This window comes from Cricetulus griseus, chromosome 2 (genome assembly GCF_003668045.3).
Source record: "Cricetulus griseus strain 17A/GY chromosome 2, alternate assembly CriGri-PICRH-1.0, whole genome shotgun sequence".
Lineage (NCBI taxonomy): Eukaryota > Metazoa > Chordata > Mammalia > Rodentia > Cricetidae > Cricetulus > Cricetulus griseus.
The window spans coordinates 459,669,933-459,693,676 of record NC_048595.1 but is presented as its reverse complement, the minus strand read 5'-3'; the positions used below and the strand labels follow the sequence as shown (position 1 = coordinate 459,693,676).

The following is a 23,744-nucleotide window of genomic DNA, read 5'->3' as shown; positions in this document are numbered from 1 at the left end:
AGACACTAAGTTCAAGGACAGCCTACAGAACATTCAGCCTGAACTACATACTAGGACCCTGGTGCAAAACAAAAACAAAACAAAACAAACTAAAATAAACATTTAAACACATTGTTTTTCTAGGGTTCCAAGTGCAGAGTTAAATAATATTATCTTTACATCATCTGACTTTGTTTCCTTAAAGCAGATTTAAAAACTCAAATTTACAAGGTATGTTCTAGAGAAAACTAGATTTTAAAAAATCAGACAAACGTACCCCCCACCCCAACAGATACACTTCAAGCATTATTTTTGTTTGTTGATAGTCACAAGAGGGAAGACCTATAGTCACTCTTTTGTATCATATACCCAAAGTGAGGGTTTCAAATAGTAGCTCACCCTTACAGGAGATCTGGTCAGGACAATTAAAAAAAAAAAAAACAACAACAACAAAAAAACACCATAAAACTTAAGTGACTTCTAATCCTTCAACCACCACACTGAGGTGCAAGAACTCAACACTCAGTTCTCAGTTTAAAGCAACCACATTTTTTTCTGGGCAGAAACTTATTAAATAACAACAAAGAGAAAAAGAATAGCATAAAGGCAAGGAAGGAGAGCAGGTGGCCAAACACTCTGTTCTCCATAACACTTCAGAGAGCTACCACAGCAGCACATCTTCCAAACAAGGGCTTTCACCACTGCCACTTAGTGGGTGCTGTCCCTTCTCATTGCCACCCAGATTTGCCTCAGGCAAGGCAAAGGAGGCATGGGTGAACAGAACAGAACTCACCAGGATGCCTGGAGGGGCCCTGCCACGGTAAACACCTGCAGTCTTACTCAATGAGCTGTCCTGAGCCTTCTCATCTTCACTGTTATCTTCTAAGTAAAACATCTTACAACTGAAGAAGCTTATCAACCATGCATGACTCTACAGAGGTAAAGGCACCAACTCACAGAAAGTTACTCTGTAGACCATCAGGTGCTAACTGTTGCAGACGGGGATATAGTTAAAACTGAAAGCAAACAGGTCTTAAAAAAAAAAAAAAAAAAGCAATGCACACACAACTTTACCAATGAGATTTGCTCAAAATGCCTCAGCCCCATCTCTCCACCGAAGATAAGCAGGGGCATGGGGCAGGCTGTGCCATGTGTTTACACTGATAGGTACCAAGTCCTGCCCAATCACAAGACAGTCAACTACAGCTTCCATCACACAGGACAGGGATTGAGTTAATGATTCCTTAGGCCAATCACTTCTTCTTTTGTAGAAATAAAAACAGCTTCATTCAGGGAGGAAAAAAACTCATGTAATCACATAAGGGAAATGATTTACATATGCTTGGATGGCATCACTGTGTTTCCCACTCAGCAAGGTTTCTACAGTCCAACTACTAAATATTTTTACTCTACTATACTGGTATGACCCAGTATTTCTCACAAATCTAAAAAATATCCAGGCTCAGCACTCTATAAATAACAAAACTAGACTTCAAGAGTATGACAAAGCAATATTTAAGTTCTAGCATTCCCTGGCCAGCTCTCAGGATGTCGCTATACAGCAACTTCATTCAAACTTTTCTAAAACTCTAAAACACATAACATATACTTGATTTTTAAGTTAAAACATTTTATGGAAGCCATTTTCTAAGACTCTGGAGTTTATTATAAAAAGCCTCTTGCACATATGCCTGCTAAATTAGCAAACAGGTTACTACTAAGTGCTATAATAAACTATGAGTGACGATAGCCACTGGATTTAGATGATTTGGTACTTTAAAAAAAGGTGGTGAAAACTGTGGTGTGTGTAGGTATTTTTCTGTATTCTGAATTAAATATTTTGATTGATTTTGTGAATTTTTTCTGCATCGTGTGTGGTACAGGTGCACATGCTTAGATGTGCACACATGCAGAGGGCAGACTAAAATACCCTGCATATTGCTCTGTTCTTCCTTCTTTCTTTAAGACAGGGTCTCTCACTGAACCTGGAGCCATTGTGACAAGCCCTTGACAGTGCTAGTCCTACAGACATGCACACACAGCCTTGTGTGTGCACATCAGGCTCCCTCTTACACAACAGCCATCTCTCCAGCCCGTCTACTTCCTTTTGTAATGGGACTCACAGGAAACACTACATACATAGCTCATATTCAATTTCTGCTGTGTGCTACTGGTTTTAGGGCTATAAGACAATTTTGAGAGGAAGTGAACACAGGCAAAAAGTTTTACCTAAGTCTGAGAGGAACTGAATATGATATGATTTCTAATAATTCTATACAAGTATGTAACTAATTAACTAGCTGGTATACACACATTCAATGAGCTTGACATTATCAAACCTTTCCTTTTCCCTTGAAACCTCACAAAAACAAAAATTTTGACCAAGAAAAGGCTAACTGAAAATGCTAACTCCAGCGATACTCCATCAAGACCCATATCATAAAGTTAAGGAAATAAAAGGTTAGTGATGGAGGTGGCTCAGTGGGTAAATGCACTTACTAAATAAGCCTGGCCACTTGAGCTCTATCCCCAGAACTCACATGGTGGAAGTAAAGAAATGACTCCTATAAATTATCCTCTAACCTTCACATGTGTGCTGTGGCTTTCTACCCACAAAAGAAAATGTAAAAAGTAAGGGGAAGAATTAAACAAAATCAATCTCACTAACTTTAGAAATAGGAAAACCCATCTTACATTCAACTCATGCAGCTGCTGTCAGTATCAATGAGTCCACATGCACTTGCCATTTAAATACACATGACATACAACTTCCTTCATTCACAAGAAAAGCAACAAGAGTTCTGATGGCATGTACAAAACCGCCAGTCTCTTCATCCATGACCTGCAGCAGCTCCAGACCCCTGGCATCAGACAGGAGTAACAAAATCTCATTCTGAGGTGAGGAAGAAATGAGAAGCCAGGGGAGAAGGGAGAAAACACAAGGAGAAATCACCGAAGGAGATGAAAAGGCAGAGGAAATAAAATATGAGTAAGAAAATATGTAGAGAGAAAACAGAAAAGCAGAAGTTAAGCAAGAGGGTAGAGGGAAGGAAAAGAGAAAAATCACCTATTTTAAATATGAGGAAGCTAAGGCCCAGAAAGAGGTCAAGCACTTAGCCAGAGGCCACTCACTGAAGGCAGCAGAGGTAACACACCTCCCCTCAGTTCTCCAGTTCTTTGTCTGGTTTTGGTTTTTTCCTTTTGCCAAGCTGAGAGCCAGAGAGAATTACCAGGGGCAGGAGGACAGCAGCTGACAAGGCAGAGATAAAGCCCAACAGTGCGGAGACTCAGCAGGGCAAAGGCCCTGGGTGTCACAGACTCTGTGTGGGCAAGGTTCTCCTCAAAAGCCCACTTACGTAACAGCAGCTGTTGGGTACTGGGTCACTGTTTTGATGAATACCTCACAGAATGTCCTGCCTGCAAAGGAACACGTACCATGGACCCATCAGAGATGAGGTATGACACCACCAGGCACACATAACTAGTTTCCCCCCAAGATTGACCTGGTGACACTTTCTGCTACGCCCAATACACAGCAAATCACATCCAACAACCTTTCCTATTCAGGTTAGAAGTATATCCTTAGGGCTGGGGAATACCAGTTTGGTGGGAGCAGCGCTTACCTAACCTCCGGGAAGCCCTGGGCTCAATCCCGAGAAAGCAGTCAAGTAAGTCAGGTGTGATGGTGCACGGCTGTAGTCTCAACACAAGGAGGTCACGGGAAGGGGCCAGGAAGTCCAGTGTCACCCTCAGGTGCATAGGGAGTTAGTGAGGCCGGCCTTGGTGAAAGGGGAGTCCCCTCCCCCGATTCAAAATACAAACTGCTAAATCCTGAGAAAAACTTTACTTCTGTATAGCAGTTTTACTATACAACTGGGACTGGTCTCCTTATCTGCCTAGGTGGGGCTCAAACAATACTCCCATCTCAGCTTCCTAAGTGCTAGGACTGGAAATGCTACTATGTTAGCTGTTTAGTGATTTTCAAAACAAGACAACTGGGGCACAGGATGTGCCGGTGCATACCTGCAACCCCAGCAGGCTCTTAAGAGGGTGATTCAGGAGGGAAGTGAATCCAGGCTACACGGGGAGCTCAAGAATGGCCTGTGCTGAAAATGAGACTGTCTCAACGAAAGAAAGGATAGCAAGAAGAAAGAAGAAAGAAGAAAGCAAGTCTCTAAGACTTAACTTTTCACAAGAGCATCTAGCTTCAAGAGACAAAGTTTAAAATGATGTCCAGAGAATCAGAATCCTGTTCAGATTCCACAAGTGATGATGATGCTAAGTAACATATATACATACATCCTTTCTGTTGATGTGTTTTCATTATTTACCCCAAAAGTACATGGGGCAACTGTGTGTGGAAGGCTTCTGTCTCCCCTGCCTCCTCTTTTTTTTTTTTTTTTAAGACAGGGTCTTACTGTGTAGCTCTGGCTCTCCTGGAACTCACTACAGAGACTAGACCAGCCCTGAAACTCACAGAGATTCAAGTCCCCTTCCCCTCTCTCTGCCCAGAAGTCCTGTCTAACCTCTTCTTATCTAGCTTTTGGCCATTCAGCTCTTTATTAAGCCAATCGGAAGACGTCTTGGCAAAGACACATCTTCACAGTGTACACAAAAGATTATTCCACAGCAGCTTACAGGCTGTGGTCCAGCTAGTCCAAAAATGGACGTTTACTATCAAAAGGTCCAAGAATCCAATAGCTGTTCAGTCCACAAGGCCGAATGTCTCGGCTGGTCTTCAGTATATGCCAGAATGCCAAAGAAGTAGGTTCTAATGCCAGTGAAGGAACAGACTTGCCAGTGAGAGGAGAGCGAGCAAGCAAAGACAGCAAGCTTCCCTTTTGCACATCTTTTATACAGACTGCCAGCAGAAGTGTGGCCAAGATTACAGGTGCATCTTCTCTCTCCACCAGATGAAAAGTGGGTCTTCTCACTTCAAATGACTTAACTGAGAAAAAAATTCCCTCACAAGGGTTTTAGTTAAGTCCAGATGTAGCCAAGTTGACAATCAAGAATGGCGATTACATATGCTCAACCTGGCTTTACATATATGACAACAGAATGTACACACGCAAACCTATCACCCAAAGATGTGGATATGAAAATAAAATATTCACTAACCAAACAGTTCCTACAATAGGCTATTGCCCCAACCCTGGCCCTGCACTCCAGACTACAACATCAGGGCATCTGGAACACAGTTTGCTTTTCTCTTTTCAGACTTCTAGGAACATTTTAAAACACATAATCAATGTACCTAAGAGAACTGGTAGTAGCATCAATCAGATTGCCTCATGTCTGTGCCCTGCACGTCCTGAGCAGCACCAAAGACATCTGGAGACCAACAGTGGGGTGGGGGTGGGGTGGTCAGTGAGAATGGAGGCAGGGCCATAGGAGTGTTGATTGGATCTGTAGCTTTTAATAGTTTGGCTGTTCCAACATTTGAATACAGGGTCAGATAATTCTTTGGGAATGAAAAGACATGCAGGGTCCCAGGCCTCCAACCACTAGAGGTCAGCAGCACCCTCTCCTAAATTGTGACAATCAAAGTAACATCTGGTCACTTTTGAATGTCCCTTTTTGGGAATCACTAGCATTGTTCATTTACGTTATTTAGTTAGTTCCATTTGGTTGGTTGGTTAGCTTTGAGATAACCAATTGAGCCCTGGAAGAATTCACTAGGCAGCCTAGGCTGGCCTCAAACTCATGATGCCCCTGTAATCTCAGGGCGGGATTACAGCTTTATGCCATCATACCCAACACAAGAGTTACCAACTGAGATGAACAACATGGAACACCTCATTTATGACTGACTGTTCTAACTAGGTCCTTAGAAATGTTAGCAGTGGGCCAGCAGGTGTAAGATGGGTTTACACCACAGCTCTCCAACTTACCCTCAGCACACAACCATTCTCAGTTTCAACTTGACTGGAACTTCCCTGTGGCTCCTCTGTAGAATCACGGGGTCAGGAATACCTATCAGGTAGGAGTGTGGTCAGGGTTCCATGACATGGAGCCCAGAAACTACTAGAAGGACAAAACCATCAGCCGAACAGCCCCAAGACCCACGCACGGTCAATGCCTAGCCAGTAACTGCTGGGATTGGACCCCTGGTATGAAGGGACTCACCATTCAGAAGGACACAAAAGCACATCAAGGACTAAATCTAAATCCTCACTACATCAACAGTTCTGAGTTTGTTTTAGCTTTACAAACCATTTTCCCATTCCAAAGAGCTCAATCAATGGAATTCCACTCTTCAGCTCATCGTACAAGAGGATAGGACTAATTCACATTCCAGCCACAAATAGGCAGGATGAGAGTGAAATGGGTCAGAAGAGCCCGACAACGATATGAAATAGCCTTAAAGGTCAAACAGCCAAGCTCTCCCAGGCCTGTATTCAGCAGGGTGAGGCACCTCCCCAGTGTATTCAGGTCATGCAGCACTCTTTAACCACATTTCCATCTAAGCAAAATCTACTTTACATGAATGCTATGTTTGAGTTGCCTCTTAAAGTTGTGATAAATCAATATATGATCATCTAGTGTATTATTAGTTCCTCTTCCATACTGAAATTTTTTAAGGATTTATTTTTTGTATTTTTTTAAAGATTTTATTTATTACGTATACAACATTCTGCTTCCATGCATATCTGCACACCAGAAGAGGGCACCAGATCTCATAACGGATGGTTGTGAGCCACCATGTGGGTGCTGGGAATTGAACTCAGGACCTCTGGAAGGGCAGCCAGTGCTCTTAACCCCTGGGCCATCTCTCCAGCCCTATTTTAGTATTTTAAATTATGTGTATATGGAGTATGTGTGTGGTACATGTGCGTGTGAGCCATTTGACAGGAGCACTGGGAACCAACCCAGTGTGGCTCTGAAAAGAGCACAGAGCACTCTAAACCATCTAATGCCTATGAGTACTCTTTCAATTTCATTTAGGTAGTACACAATACTTATTATATGCATGACAAACTGTCTTTTTTTTATTTTTTGAGTATGGTTTCTCTGTGTAGCTTTGGCTGTTTCTCTGTGTAGCTTTCCAGTTTCTCTGGAACTCGCTCTGTAGACCAGGCTGGCCTCAAACTCAGAGATTTTGTGCTAAGATTAAAGGCTTGTGCCACCACTGTCCTGATGAATAACTTTTTAGTTATTTCTAAAACTTAACCTACCTCAAAGGGTAAAAATATATATATATATTCTACCACTAATTTAGTGAGAGAGGTGTTTTCCAGAATGATAGTATAACTGAAATGTATATACTGGTGATAACATGGACAAATAGGGGCCAGGTGTGTCCCTCGGTAGTAGAATGCTCGCCTAGGGATGCCCAAGGCACTAGGTTTGACACACAGCACATTTGGCTGTGAAAAAAACAAAAAACAAAAAAAACAAAAACAAAAAAAAACAAACATCCTCCTTCACAGTTACATTTTTATTAATAGAATGAACAGTTTCCTTACACTACATGTATACTAAAGGGTAACACAGAAAACCTGAAGTAACCTGATATACAGGTAAAGTTTAGATTCAGTGTTACATGTTATCTGCAACAGCTATCAACACCTCCATTTCAATAGGTAGAAGGTACAGAAAGAACTGATATTTTGTCACATCCTAGGACAGCGTACCCTCCCCCATACATATTTACATATATATCCCCAAACAGAATGATCCCCACAGACCAAGTGTTCTCAAGACCTTCCCAAAGCCACCAAAATCTCTGTCCCTGCTAGAAACTCCAAAAGCTAATGCAAACTTTTGCATGGCAGGTGTCGTTGGCAGTACTTCATAAATGCGTACACTTCATTTTTGGAGGCTTGTATTTCTCTAAAACCTAACTCAAATGCAAAGGAACACTAGTGAGGTCAGACCTATGACAGTCCCAGTCACCCTGGAGTGTGCCACGATAAAACCCCAAATGTGCCGCTCTAGGAAGGGGGCTGCACACAATGGTATCAGTCATCACTCAATGGCTACTGCATATGGGAGAAGACCTGCGGGGATTGTTAGAAGCACAGTCATTTTCCGGTTTGGGGCTCCCCCGCCCCCAAGAGAGTGTTTCTCTGTGTAACTGCTGTGGCTGTTCTGCAACTCACTCTGTAGACCAGGCTGACTCAAACTCATGGAGATCTGCCTGCCTCTGCCTCCCAACTGCTGGAATTAAAGGTGTGGTAATTTTAAGGCACAAATAAGCATCAAGTCACCAGTTTGCTTAGTTGATAGCACAGAAGCAAACAAAACTCTATATCCCCCTGACACACTCCTGTTTCCCCAAATAGCTCCAATGTCTTCTGCCTTTCGCTCTCAGAACCAAAAGGAAAATCTGCCACTCCTCACCCCAGATGGAGCTGAAGAGCAGAGTTGTCAAAGGTAGGTTCACACACTGAGTGACTTCAACAAGGGAGCAGCACAAGTCAGTGAAGCACTAGGGATGTAGCAACTTAAAGGTCTTTCACTCCCTGACTGGTTACACACACACACACACACACACACACACACACACACACACACACACACACACACACACACACACACGAACGAACGCACACATGCCACGCACGCCTTTTTTGTAGGCTAGTATCAATCAGTGAACCTGGCTGACAAGCCACCTGCACTCATGGGAAGGCAACAAGAACAATAAGTCTTATACTAGGAAAACTAGAAAAAGGGCAAAGAGAGAGGGAGGCAGGAAGAGAGGGAAGAGGAGGGTTCTACTTTAGGTGAAGGTACTAGAAAGACCAAAATAAGAACATGTGTGGCAGGGTATTTTTAAAGCAGAACCCCAGGAAGGCTGTCACCTGAAAATGCAGTATAAAGACCCAAGGGATGCACAGGGACCAGCCGACTATGGTCACATGACTACCCTATAAAAGAGGCAAGATTAACTCTGGTGCACCAGACCCTGATGCTGTGGTCTTCATTTTAGCCAGCCTTTACATTAGTTCAGAAAAAAGCATGAGTGAAGCACGAGCTGACTCCAATGCTCAGCTGTTCAACATCTGAGAATCAGCAGAAATGTTAGCAATATTTAAAAATCTCCAGTTATAATCTGAAAATTGTTTTCTAGGGGCTTTCTTTCTGATCTTCTGTGAAGATTACAGGCAGTGCCTAAAAACACCTTTTAAAATATTACTGTAACTAGACACTCTGCTGTGCCCATACAATAGCATATCTACCCTTCTCCATGCTATGAGGGGTTGGAGTGTGTCCTCCAAAACAGGAAATCTAAGCTCTGAGTTCTAGTTCTTTAGAATGTGACCATAACTCAACAAAAAGACTTTTACAGATATCAAGATAAAATGATGTTGCCAGGGAGTCCAGCACCTTCTTCTGACTTTCACAGGCACCAGGCACACACATGGTGTAACACAAACATGCAGACAAAACACACATACTCATAAAATTTTTAAAAATCTTATAAAAAATACAGATTAGGTTTTCAGTGGAGAAAATTCTGATAAACATAACCTCAGCATGGTGATCAAAGCCATAACTACCATTAAGTCAAATTATGGTACTTTACCCTCCATGGTCTTCCTCTTAATAAGTCATAACCTAGTCTTATGAGAAAACTGTTTGACAAATTCTTTTACTTGTTTTTCTTTCCTGTGCATTGGTGTTTTGCCTGCATGTATGTCTGTATGAGAGTGTCAGATGTCCTGGAACTGGAGTTACAGACAGTTGTGAGCTGCAATGAAGTACCCAACAAAATCTTAAGTGTTGAGGTGAGCTGGGTGTGGTGGTGCAGTGTTGCAGCCTCAACTACTTGGCAGGAAGATCACTGAAGCTCACTGAGTTCAAAACCAGCCTGGTCTTGAGCATCGTTAGACATCCCCAACCACCCACCCCCCATTTTAACAACAACAACAACAACAACAAACAAACTGTCAAGGTCCTTGAAAACTCCAAGTCTCACAGAACCCTGGAATCAAAGGATGAAGTGATACCTACACCAGTGAGGGTTCCACCAAAAGCAATCATAATAGAAAAATGCCAACAGCCTCAGGAATCCCATGTAGACAGGACTACATGTTCCCAATGAGAGGAACAGACCCCAGTGCCAGCCAGTCACCTCCTCAGCATCGTGGGGACAGAAGAACAGATTTCCGTGTAGGGAGAAGCCTCGGGGACTAACGGACACCTGGATTCTCTGGTGTCTTCATGCCCTCTGGCTTTAGACTCTGATGACATATCTGCTTCCTATTCAGGTGTGACAACAAAACAAGGCCAGGAGTGAGGCAGGTTATTTCCCAGGTGTTCCAATAGTTCCTAGCCCTGTCTGGTGTGAGAACACAGACACCAACTCACAGACCAAGGCAAAGTTACAAGACACACTTCCTAAAGGGATGAAGTGGGAGGAGGGAGAAACACAAAAAGTTAAAACAAAAAACCAACTAACTTCTCAAAACTAACAATTCCAAAAAGTGGAGGGAAAATGAACGAAGAATTAGGATCCAACAGAGGAGAGATGACCACTACTCAGGACAAGACAGGGACTCCACTGACAATCAGATAATGAGAGCCTAGATTCATACCTGGTGCTCAGAAGTGAAAGCCAGCACACACTGTTCACTCCAAAGGGGGAAAAATGTGTAGTAAAAAGTAAAATTACTGGACATGCTTAGTCCTGAACAATATTTAGTTATGAACATATATGCAGCAGAAACTGAGAAAGTATTAGATAGTTACACTGAGAAGTTATCACAAGGCAACTTTTATCACTCTTACAGTTATAGGCCCCAAACCAAGGAATGTGCAGCCTTCTTTCGGGTTGGGTCTTCCCATTTCAATGAAAGCAACCAAGAAACCCACCCCCACACACCCACAGGCCAACCTGAGGCAGGCAATCCTTCATGGAGATGCTCTTTTCAGGTACTTCCTAGGCTGTATCAAGTTGATAAAGCTACCACAGAGGGTTACTAGTGTTTATTAACATACAGGGTAAAATTATTTGAATTATTTCACAATTTTATTAAATGAATTAGAATTTACACAAATATGCTAATTTGTGACTTTAACAACTGACAGCAACAAAACTGCTCACATTGACACTAGGAAGGTTAAGAGTCCAGGAAGAAATTCTGTACATGAACACAAAATGGTTTCTCTGGATATATATATATATATATATATATATATATATATATATATATATATATATATATATCTCCTTCAAATAAACATTTGTACATTAAAAAATATAAACACAGTACTTGCTCCAAGATGAATCTTTTGCTTCTCACTTCCAATCTCTTAAGTTGAATCCCATTCCTGATCCTCGATACTCACTTTAGAAAACTCTGCTTTAGGGGCTGAAGAGATGGCTCAGTGGCTAAGAACACTGGCTGCTCTTCCAGGGAACCTGGGTTCAATTCCCAGCATCCACATGGCAGCAAACAACCGTCTATATCTCCAGTTCCAGGGTATCTGACACTTTCACACCAATGCACACAAAATGAATTCAAATAAATTACTTAAAAAAAAAACTCTGCTTTATATCTAAGATAGCTATAACTAGTTCATCCCCCAACAACACTACAGGCTACTACTTTCAGACAAGATGAACAATTTCCCCTTGTCCTGTGACTCTGAACCCTGGCATCTAGTCTACCTGGAACCCTCAGCCTGTAACCTGGCCTCTTGACTTCTAAGTAGGTATGGTATAGCATATACCCTCATCTATTATCGAACTAGCCAAGCAGGTAGATGAATCTCCAAAGAGACAACTGAGTCAAGTCAACTAGGTGCCAAAAGTATGCATGAGAAAATGCCACAATGAAATCAGTTATTTTGCACAATTAATATATGCTAATACATTAAGTGTATTCATAGTTCTGAACATATTTGTTTTTAATTAAAGGTTCTTAGGTCATCCATTCTTCTATTACATCAAGTAAAATTCTATCACAGGGACCTTATCTACACATTAAGTACTGAGGCAAGTCCATGGACACAGTGAAAACAGTACATGTTAAAAGACAAACCTGTTTAAAAAGAATTCACACCCGCACTGTACTGAGGTTTCAGCTGGGTACCAATGTGAGGAACAGAGATTCTGAGCACAGAAAAGGATAGGTACTCATCCAGTGTTGACACTTGATACTCCTCCTGCACAGAACAGTCCATAAAAGGAGGGGATATGGTATACACCCTCAGATCAGGATTACAGTCACAATTACCAAAGGAAATTCAGACCGTGTCTCAAACAGTACAACTATTCCTCCTTCCCAACACTGACACAGAACAACCTTCCATGTTTGAATTTAGAGGTCCCATTTCTTGAAAAGCAGCTTTCACCTGACCCAGTCTCAGCCTAGGGGTCGGTAAGCAGGTAACATTCTGGAGAGGGTACCTGGCAGGCATAGTGGAGCTCTTCCACCCCACTCCTTTCCCAGCTGGTGTTCCCTCCCTGGCTCAGTCAGCCTTGTATACATACATGGGTTAGAGAAGCCCAAGGCTCCGCAGCAGGTGCACTCCTTCTATTACCCGCTTATAACACTGGCACTGGGATACAAGTAAAAACAGACTCCTAAAGGTGATTTAGGAATGTCAAATAACATGCATCTGAGCTGCAAATCCTTGGGCAGTGTGGCCAGGAAGGCAAGGGCCTGGCCTTCCAGAAACTTCTTAGCGTCAGTATTCTCACACAGAAAACAGGGCTATTATCTCTGCCTAGCAGGGTTGTTGTGACTCTTTAGAGATAATTAGTGTAAAGCTCTTAGCACAATGCCTGCCCAAAGAAAGTGCACACTCAAGAGACTGCAGTAGCAATCACCAGCTTTTACAGACACTAAGACCCAGCCTCAGAAGAGACTAAGTAGTAAGCATCTACACCACCTGATGGACTAAGCTTAGTGGACAAGGCATACTGAAACCTCCAATTTCAGGTCACACTGGTTAAGCAGGGTACTTTGAACTAGGTAGGCCGTGGGCCATTAGAAAATATTACAACTGAAAAATCAATCCTTCCTAACAAGCATCTGTCCAATATATACTGTAAACGACAGTTTCTCTCTTTTAGGCCATCTTTCATACTTAATTGGATGCTACGGCTACAATGTCAAATCAATGCCTCTTATTCACTGAAAACAAGGGCAAGAGATTTTAAGGAAACTTAATCTGTAGATAGATGTTTTGGTGTGTTTAAAAAGGAAAATAAAGATGTGCCGTCACTTAAACAAATGGTTGATTTCCACAGATGCTTCACGAAGCCCAGACATTCCTTACTTATAGTCACTCCTAAGAGAAGCACTTTGTTTCATAAAGACCACAAGTTTACACACTCAACCGCTGGGAAAAATATCATACCACAATTCAAGGAGCACCAATCCAAGCTTCAAATTCACATTAACTACTGACAAACTGGGTAACAGTTCAAAAAATAATGCAATCAAATCATCAGACAACTTCATTTATTTCCATCCTAATCAATGAACTTTTTGTTTAACATTTTGTTAACATTAAAAAAAAAAAAAAAAAAAGCTCATGGGAGGTGAAGTCGGAAGATCAGGAGTCCAAGGCCAATCTGTGCTGCATAAGACTCCGTTTCCAAAAGAAACCGTTGTACTATAGATTTAAAAACATATTTAAATAAATATTCTGTATCAACTATTCCTTCCATTACATTTCAGAAATAGGTAAAAGTAAAAATTCAACCAGCCACCAAAGAAGCTACTTGGAGCTGGGCGGTGGTGGTGCATGCCTGTAATCCCAGCATTTGGGAGGCAGGTGAGTCTCTGTAAGTTTGAGGCCAGCCTAGTCTGCAGAGTGAGTTCCAGGACAGCCAGGGCTGTTACAGAGAGACTCTTGTCTCAATGCCCCCAACCCCCAAAAAAGCTACTTGGTACCACACACCTATCTTCTCTTCCTGGACCAAACCGGCACTTCTGAAGGAAGCTTTTCCCACCTGTAGCTCCTCTTCCTTAACTAATAAAGAAGGCTAATGCAAACACTAAGACCCAACAGTTTTTCAATCTAGAATCTTGTTGAAATACTGCTCATGTTTTTTAAATTTTACAACTTGTCTCTTTAGGCCCCCACTAAATGCTACTTATATTTCAACTATTACTCAAAAAAAAACCACAAAAAACCAAAAAAAAAAACAAAAACAAAAGAACACTCCAAGCCTTGAAATACCCCAATGCACTTAAGTATCAGGTCTCTGCAAGTGCCTCTGAGGTCTCTTCTCCCTTCAGAAGCCAAGTGCACTGATATATCCTATCCCCATACACCTACTCCACAGGTGTCAGCCCAACCTGACACCAATTCCACACTCCTACTCTCTCAGTAGACTATGCTGTTCCCTCAAGGACTACAGTCCCAGGATGTGGGCTCAATGTTATTTCTCCCTTTAGGTCAATGTCTACAGAAAGCAAAAGAGGCAAAGGGGCTTTGCCTACAAACAATGTCAGAAAGGTTCAGATGACCAAGTTATTCACCTTAATAGTGACTAACTACTCCGAGGAATCACAGCTGACTCCAGAGAAATCCCAAAGCAGCACAGGGTATAAAGTAACACGTGTCACCACCTGTGAAGGAGCTTAATGCCTAAAGAAGATAATCAAGATACAGGGAGGTGGGGGTATTAGAATCCGGGGAAGAAAAACAGAAAACTAAGAGAACTAAGATGAAAACTAAGACTCAATCATTCATATTCCAGAACAGGAAAGGTCAAGAACTGAAAGCAACTAAGAATTTATAAACCACCACTTAACACATTATCTATACTTCTGGTTGATAAAAAGGAAGAGTTGAGACAATACACATATTACTAAGCAATACATGAAGTTAAGGGAATTTGATATAAGAAGTGAAGACATGAAATAAGACAGTCAAGTGATATTTAATTTAGTGTTTAGTTACAGCTAATAACACTTACTAGAGAAGTAAGGACTTTTGGAGAAACTGGATAAAGGTTGGCTGAGAAAAGTAATCCACTGGCTGCCATTCCCCACCAGGTCTGCTCTTCTGGAAGCCACTGTCTATCCCATCGAGGGCACAAAACCTACAGCAGACAGTTCATATAGAAAGTGTGCAGTCACTACAACTAAGTACCGAATCACACAACTCTAAGCCCTAAGAGTAAGAAAAAGTGCAGCCCTCCAAACAGATTCATAAAAGCTCATGTTCCCAGAGCTCCAAAAAGAATTCTAAAAGAATTAGCAATCAAATGCTACCTTGGCTTTGTGCAGAGGTGAACGGAGGTGGGAAGCGCTAACAATACAACCATCTTGACAGGCTATATACAAGTTAGAATTCCACCTTCTTTCCTCATTTCTTAGTAGCATCTAAGTCCACACATAAAAATCACTGAAAGCTAACATGTGCAGACGTTCAAGGCAAAGGACTCTGAGGCCCATGGTGAGAATGTTCAGCAAGGCACCAGCCAGAAAGCTTGACAACCTGAGTTTGATCCCTAGAACCCCATATGGTGGATTAACACCGACTCCAGAGGCACAGGTACACAAACAAGCAAATGTACGAGGCTGTTTAAAACAAGTCTCAGCTGGGCATTGGTGCCTTTAATCCCAGCACTCGGGAGGCAGAGGCAGGAGGATCTCTGAGTTCGAGGCCAGCCTGGTCTACAGAGTGAGTGCCAGGATAGGCTCTAAAGCTACACAGAGAAACCCTGTCTCGAAAAAAAAAAAAAAAAATTGTCTCAACTGCGGTCAATGATCACATTAGAAAAGTGTTCATGTTGCCCTAAGTCACATCACAAGGTATGTGCCTTACAGCGTAACACAGTTCATCTCCTAACACATTCTTGGTTTGTTTGTTTTGAGGTAGGTCTCACTGTGCATCCCAGGCTAGCTGAGCCGGGGACTGGTACTCCCTCTACCTCAGGATCACAAACCACACGGATTACAACTGAGGCAACCTCCTAGGGTTTCCTCCTCCTTTTTCTTTTCCTCTCATCTCCTTCAGGACTGTGGGGAGATCATCAACTCAAGCTTCCTGCCACAAATAAACAGCAGGGGTGAAGGTGAGAATAACAGACTAGAATGGCCAGGGCAGTATTCTGGCCATCCCATCACTACACACAGGGTGCTACCAACAGTTGGGGACCCCTACTGACTTCATGTGGTCTCCAAGAGTGAGTGATTTTCCCTCAAATGTTCATCTTGAAAAATATAGGACCTAAACGTATTTGGTTATTAAAATATACTGCTGGGGCTGGAAAGATAGCTCAGAGGTTTAAAAAGCTTGTTGTACAACCATGAAGAGCAGGGTTCAGATTCCAGCACCACTGGTCTCTCACACACCTATAACCCTAGCACTGGGGAGTGTGAAGACAGACTCACTGGCTTACCAGAGTAACTGAACACACAACCTCCAGGGAGAGACCCTGTCCCACAAGAATATGGTATAGGGTAACAGGAGGGTACCTGCCTCCTTTCACTCTTTACAAGTGCGCACGCTCACCTATGGCCATGGTAGGGGAGGTAGATCCCAAAACTGAACTGTCTAGCAAACTGAGTAAGAAAATTTATCCAAATACAAGGGACTTGTGAAACAGCTCAGCTGGTAGAGTACTTGCCTCGTATGCACAAAGCCCTGGGTTCAAGTCCCAGAACCTCCTAAAGCAACTGTGGTGGCATATACAACACAAAGTTCAAGGTCTGAGCTACCTCTGGGAGGCTGTCCCCAAACAACAAAAACTATTATCATCAAGGTATCACCGCATCTTCAAATTCTTCCAGTGCTTAATGGGACATAATTCTTACACAATTCAGACAACTGCAGCCCTAACTATAAAGCTATGAGCTATTTCACCATGAAGGCAAGCATAGGTCCAAAGACCCTGTATCTAAGCCAAAAGTATTAACTTACTTAGTAAGGAAGGGCAGCAGAGAGCGAAAGCAAAGTTTCAAATAAACTCCTACAACACCTCCTGCCAACTGACAGAGCAGGTACACATCCTGCAGCCCCTACTCTCAAATACACAGTCACAGTCCCCAGGGTCAGTACAAGGGTTTAAATTGAAAGACTCAAAGACTTAGATTTAAAAACGTTGCCGACAGGCTGCTATGCACCCAAGGGAGGCTGCAGCCCAGTCTGCCTCCCAGCAAGAATGATTCCAGTTCAATGTCCCAGGTCTGGTGTGTATTATTGCATACAATACAGAAGAGAATAGCTGCTCACACAGTGACCCACGCTATATTTAAGTTGGATATTAATATTTAAACACTATAAAATGTCCAGTCATGTTCACTGGCCTCACTTAACCTCTGACCACCTCTGACGTGTGGCAGCATCTAGATTACCCCATCCACGACACGAACTCATTTAAGGAAGGCCCACTGGTTCCCAGTGACCTACAAGGACAAACTTCGAACGTTCATTCAGCCAGCCCCCACCAAAGCTTTTCTAAAAGCCGGCCTCTGCTGGAAGTAACCAACAGCTACAGAAATCTGGCCTGCAGGGTTTCTGCGCCCAGCCAATAAGCCGAGATTCACAATGCCGGGTGATAAGAACAAGCATACAGCAATACAAGAAACAAAGCCCCAGGCACCCTGTTATCGGCTTCTTGGCGTTCAGGGGTTTTCTAATGTTCCCAGTTCCAGAGCCTCCGAGTACAGAACTTCTGTTGACCCTCATCTGTGCCAAACACCAAAGTAGAACAGGCCATCTCATTTCCAGCGTCTCCACAGCTATGCCTACTACCACTTCGACATGAAGATCCTCGGGTCCGATAAAAACCGCAATCAAGAACACATTTACCAGGAAGGAGGAAGCCACCCACAGTGCCCACAGTCACTCACGTAGCTTTGTTCTTTTATATTCTGGTCTGGCCTGGCCCGCAGGTGGCTGGCTGCCCACGGGCAATGTGAGTGTGCTCAGTGGGCAGGGCAGCCCAACAAGGGCTAGAAACACCTGTCTCCTCCTACACCTGGTGGCCGGCTGGCTGTGCCAACCCAGTCACCTGCCCCGCTTCTCAGTCTTACGCCAGTGAAAACAATCACCGTCAGATCAACAGATACACTGAATTAACCGGCAAATAATCCCCAAAATAGATTTCAAAACTGACTGTGTGTTATCACCATACTGTAAATTAGTGAGCCGGGGGGATGGAGGGTCCAGCAACAACTTAACCTGCATCCCTAGAGCTGGGCAAAAACAGCCTAAGCACCGAACGAAGCAAGAGGCTCGGTTTCCATTCTTAATTTTTTGGAAGTCTCGAAGATGCACGTTAAAAAAAATATGTACGGCCGCTTGTTCAGTAATCTTCTTCCCCCCCCCACCCCACCCCCGCCAAGTATCCAGCCTTCCAGTACTTTCTGAGAGCGAGGGCGACCTTCCCAGTCTTGCTTTGCATAACTATGTCTCGGAAACGCCATCCTAAATTTGAATGAAAATAATTTTCGTTTGCCGGGGAGGGCTGGGGGGGGGTCCACGGCGTTCAAAACTGGGCCGTGGAGCTCCGGCTCCCACAGCCGTCAGGACCTTGCAGGGCCCCGAGGGTCGACGGCAGCAGGCAGCGGGCTACTCACATCTGAACCTGGTCCACCGCCTGCAGGAGGCAGCGGGCGGGCGGGCGGCGGGCGGCGGGCGGGCGGGCGGGCGCAGCCAACGGCCTTAGGGAAATAACAGTATCTCGCCAGCCCCGGCAGGGGGATGGCCGCGACCGCGCGCCAGCGCCCCCTCCCCCAGGCCCGGGGACCCGCAGACACGGCCTCCCTCGGCGGCCATCCCCCTGCCGCGCTGCGCCGGGCCCCGAGGACCGCTGCCGAGGTGGGGAGGCGCGGAGGGGGTGGGGAGGAGGGTCTCCTCCGACGCCCGCGCGTCCTCGGGCGGCGCTGCCCCGGCTGACGTGGCCCACGCGAGGCGAGGCCGCGAGCGAGCGGGCGAGCAGCCCCCGAGAGCCCCCGGAGCTGTCCCCGGCCCGCTTACCTGCGGCACCGCGCGCGGCCCTCCCTCGGCGGACGGTCGCGCGGGCTGCCCGGCGGGCTGCGGCGAGAGGCTTCGGGCGAGCAGGGGGCGGGGCCGCCGCCTCGGGAGCCGCGGGCCACAGGCGAGCCCGCCGGGCCTCATGAATGAGACGCGGCGGCGGCGGCGGCGGCGGCGGCGGCGGCCGGCGAGCGAGGGGGCTGCGGGCTGCGCGCACGCCCCGCCCCGCCCCTGGCCACGTGACGCTAGCCCCGCCCCCTCCCTCCCGGCCCGCCGCGCGCCGCCGCCGCCGGCCCTGGGCTCCCCCCCCCCCTCCGCGGGAGAGAGCGGCTCACCGCGAGAGCCACTTAAATAAAAGTACCCTCTCGTCACCGTGGCAACCTCGCGGCGCCGCGCCGCGCCGCGTCCGAGGGTTTGAGAGCCCAGCTGCCAAAATAAAGAGTGCAAGGCGGTCGGTTGCACGGCGGTGTGCAGAGGTGACGCCCGCCCGTGTGACACCGGTGCACGCAGATGCGATCGCCGCGGATCCTGCGCCTTTGCTGGCTTCCCCCTCCCACCTAGAAGTGCGCGTTCGGAAACGGCGGCCGCTGGGAATGTTAGCGGTGCCCACCGCTTCTCGTCGTGTTTGTCCGAGGCCGGCTCCGGGGTTGGAAGCAGCGGTGGGAGCCTATAGCATCACTTTTCTCCGTGTGCACGGCGAGCGTGGACACAGTCCACAGTCCCGGGGCCGTGCACACGTGCACGGGTGCAAACTCTCCGGAATGGCCCCGGACACAACGCAGCGGTTTCGATGGATGTAGGCTAAGGCTCAGCCCCGGGAGACCTGTTCTCTGCACCAGTAACCGTTCCACCCCAGCACCACCGTGGGGGGTTCAGCCGGGTGGCCCTCGGCGGTAACTAAGGCCCGGCCTAGCCTACTAGGAGTTTTCACTTCAATGAGGCTTTTCATCTGATTCATCGGCGAAAGAAATATTTTTTAAATTATTTTTATTTTATGGGCATCGGTGTTTTGCCTGCGTGTATGCCTGCGTGAGGGTGTCAGATCTTGGAGCTACAGACGGTTGTGAGCTGCCATGTGGATGCTGGGAATTGAACCCAGGTCCTCTGTAGAGCAGTCAGTGCTTTTAAAAACCACGGAGCCATCTCTCCAGCTCCGATTTTTTAATTTTTTTTTTAAAGATGGAAACTCTCCCCGTAACCGTTCGAAGTGGAGAAGTGCAATTAAAACCAGAGAAAGGACCCTCAATTTCCAAGTCAAATATAGTGGAAACGGCGACACCTCCCTGAGACAGGCGCTTCCAGTCATTCCCCTAGAGGGGCCCATGTAGCTCACAGCCTGGACTGTAGAACGCACTGTTACTGTTTGTTTCCCAGCCTTCCATTCTCCTACTTGATTTTTCCTGTTTCTCTCAGGCTAGTCTCATTACCTCCTACCTTTAGGAGAGAAATAGTCTCAAGCTTCCTTCCTTTCATCATTCAGGAAGCCCTAGACAAGCCACCCTTCCTCCTCCGCCACCGCCCCCCTTTGGGTTTAACAACTAACTCAGGATTGGTTCACGTTTCTAGTGTTTCCTCACTCTCTGGTGGCTGCCTGATTTATACTACCCCCAAGGCAGACTAATGAAATGTTTGATGAAAGTCCCCTGACTTCCTGTATGGATACCTGTGAAGTTGGGCACACCCAGCTCCCATCTGCTTCACTGCCCTACGTCCCCTATCACCTGCCAGTTCCATAGTCAGGGACCCTTTCCCCACCAACTGTCCCTCTTCTAGTCTAGATCGCAGAGGATTTTTGTTTCGTTTTCAGTTTTCTTCCACTATTTCAAAGAAAGGAGGAATTGTTATCCCTTATGTAGTACGGTACAAAATGTTTTACCGTTGGGACTTGTGTTTTGTGCTATTTTGATATTTTGTATAAGAATGGGCATTTAGCCAGACAGTGATGCACGCCTTTAATCCCAGCACTAAGAGGCAGAGGCAGGCAGATCTGTGTGCATTTGAGGCCAGCCTGGTCTACAGTGTGAGTTCCAGGACAGCCAAGGCTATACTGAGAAACCCTGTCTTGGAAAAAAGGGAAAGAAGGAAGGAAGGAAGGAGGGAGGGAACACCATATATTTATTGGCAAAGCTGTCTCCTTTTATTTGGTGTCTATTTCTTATTTGCCCAAATAACATTCTTCATGGTTAAGAAATGGAATGGACATGCTTTACTAAACTCATATTAGACTTGTTTCTAGGTAGTACCTGAACTCATTACTGTTACATGATTAAAAAAATAAATAAATAAAGTCAATGTATCAAGAAAACCAAAGTGACAGTGGCTAAAGTCTTGCATGGTATCTTACAGTGCTCTTCAATTTAAATCTTGGAAAATGGGTGTTTTGACTATTCATCGGCCACAGTTTTCAATATAAGCCTTAACTTTATTTCAGCCTGTATTTACAAAAGATGTTTTATTGTGTGAGATGAGACCTGGTTCCTGATCAGTAATCAACAAAGTTAAAAAATAAAATAGCGGGCATCTTCTCCAATTCCATCTTCAATGAACTCCCTGACTCCCAACTGTGCTCCTAAACTTACTGTGTCACATATGTGAGTAAATGACCTCAAAGAGTAGATGTCAAAATACACGTAAACTACTCATACAAGGGCACCTCACACGTTAATTGAGCTTAATTTCCACAAAGGTGTGTTTCATTCTTTTTTTGTTTTTGTTTTTGTTTTTGTTTTTGTTGTTCGAGACAGGGTTTCTTTGTGTAGCTTTGAAGCCTATCCTGGCACTGGTTCTGTAGACCAGATTGGCCTCAAACTCACAGAGATCCGCCTGCCTCTGCCTCCTGAGTGCTGGGATTAAAGGCATGCGCCACCAACGCCCAGCTTAATTGTTCATCTTTAAGTTTGGCAAATCTGAGAAGGGTTTAATAAACTGCTTGGGCCATCTCCTTTTTTTTTTTTTTTTTTTTTCCATCTTAGGCCACACTCTCCTTCAAGCTATCTGCTTATCCCACCAAGGCCGCATTACCAATTACCAAGAACAGCATGAAGCTTGCTTTGAATTGCCTGTCCCTCCTCCACTCATGATACTGCCCAGGCTGAAGTCACCAAGCCCCTCTCGCTGCCAGACATGGTGTACTCCTTTTGGGTCCTACATCTCATGAGACATTCTGGACCACCATTGCTTTCTTGAAGCTCCCTTCTTCACTCATCAACTGGATGCTTCTGAAGTCTATGTGCTTGTACTCGGTGGCTTTCGCTATCCCAGCAGAGCTCTCAGTGAGGTCAGATTCTAGTCCGTCCTTTGCAGTCCCCTTTAAGCCCGGTCCGGAATCTCCTATCCCAGCTAGTGTCAGAAGCCTAGGGAAGAGTCTCAATCCTGCTCCTCCCGTGGCATGTCCATTCTGCCTGCCTCAGCACTTCTACTGTCTAGACTTCTCTGCAGAGTGGCCACAACAGCCTTTTCAATATGTGGCCTCCCTCTGCTTGCAGGAAATCTCTCCGTCCCTCTGAAAGCCCAGCAAGGCAAAAGTGTAGTAATATATTCGTCCGCACCTGTAGCGTTGACCACGCCTTTTGGGCGTGGTCACAGGTGCAGACTTGACTGAGAGGGGTCAGAAACTCAACTAGGTCTCGAGAGCATGGGGAAGCAGGGTCTGTCTCTGTGGAGCAGGAACACCGAAGCAGTTACTTATGGTTTTCCGCGTAAGTTATTTACTAATAAACTCCAATTATACTGGTCTGATGAACCCTAATATCCACGCCTTCATCTGGCGCCCAACATGAGTGGATTCGCTTTCCCTCCATCCCTCCGGTTCATAATCCTAAACACCTACTACCCTGATTGACAGATCTGTCCTTGCCAATACCTTCAGGAAAAAAAATAAAAATAAAAATCTGACTTCCCTATGAGCACATGCAGAGTGCTTCCTTTTCCTCCAATTTTCTCGCCTGTTCATCTGTTCTTTCAGCCAGTCCTTCTGCAATGGGGTATCAAATGTTAACTTCCATATTCCTTGCACTTTCCTCTTTACAAGAAGTCAGCAGGCATGCCACTGGCTCAGGGAAGTCTGCTGGTGAGATGAAAAGCAGAAGTTGTCTGGCAAGATGTTTCCTTCCTGCCCTGCTCTCCCCACCCCGCAACGCTAAAATTACCAAAGAACCCAAGTCAAAAGGGAGAAGATATACCTTTCAGGAAATCCTGGAAGAGAAGGCTTTCTCTGGAGTGAGGAGGGGAAGATCCAAGTCCTCCTGCCTGGCAGCTCGGAGAGCAGGGTGGGGGTGGGGAATGAGACTTGAGAAAAGCAGCTTTGCTGTTGTTTCTGGCTTTGGCGTTTCCCCGGGTCAAATGACAACGCGCATTTCCTGTGCTACTGCTGCATGCCCAGCTCTTCTTGTAACTATATTCAACGAGACTGAGGCAAGAGTGACTCAAACCAGCGCTCACAGCTTCCAACTAGTGACGCTGAAAACTGTCCCTCAGGCCTCCGTGACTCTGGAAGCTGTTATTGGAAAGATAGACTTTATTTTTAGTTGAATCACAAGAGTGTAAATTTTTTTAGGTACAAGGCATGCCATTTCAATGCATTTGCAGGAAGTGTAATGATCAAATCAAGACAACTAGCTTACCGCTGAGATGTTTAGTCTCTTTGTCTCAGGAACATTCATAATGTCTATAGGTAATATTAAATATGCAACTAACCACAGTCATCCTCTTTTGCGTTGGAACTCTAGTTCTTTCTTCTCTCCAGCTACACGCCTGTCCATCTTAGCCCTCCTTCATCTATTTCCATCTGTCACAAACCCTTCACAGTAACAACCACTAATGTCTACTTATTCTCCAGTCCTGAAGAGATCAGCATTAGCTTTCAGGTG

The 23,744-nt window shown here is 45.1% G+C and overlaps 1 protein-coding gene across 3 annotated transcripts in view; it reads right to left on the bottom strand.

Annotated features, from left to right (window-relative positions):
- The window catches only part of Lpin2 (lipin 2), an 81,550-nt gene extending 58,364 nt beyond the window's left edge, over positions 1 to 23,186 (bottom strand). The window contains exon 1 of one of the 3 annotated variants that reach the window (XM_027397833.2): positions 23,058 to 23,186. Coding sequence is in view for 2 of the 3 variants with exons in the window: in XM_027397829.2 (XP_027253630.1) it covers positions 18,880 to 19,020 (141 nt within the window). In the remaining variant the exon portion in view is untranslated. Of the gene's footprint in view, positions 1 to 18,879; positions 19,050 to 23,057 lie in introns of those variants that run through there. The other 2 variants (XM_027397829.2, XM_027397828.2) reach the window with 2 other exon arrangements.
- Positions 23,187 to 23,744: the final 558 nt, after the last annotated feature.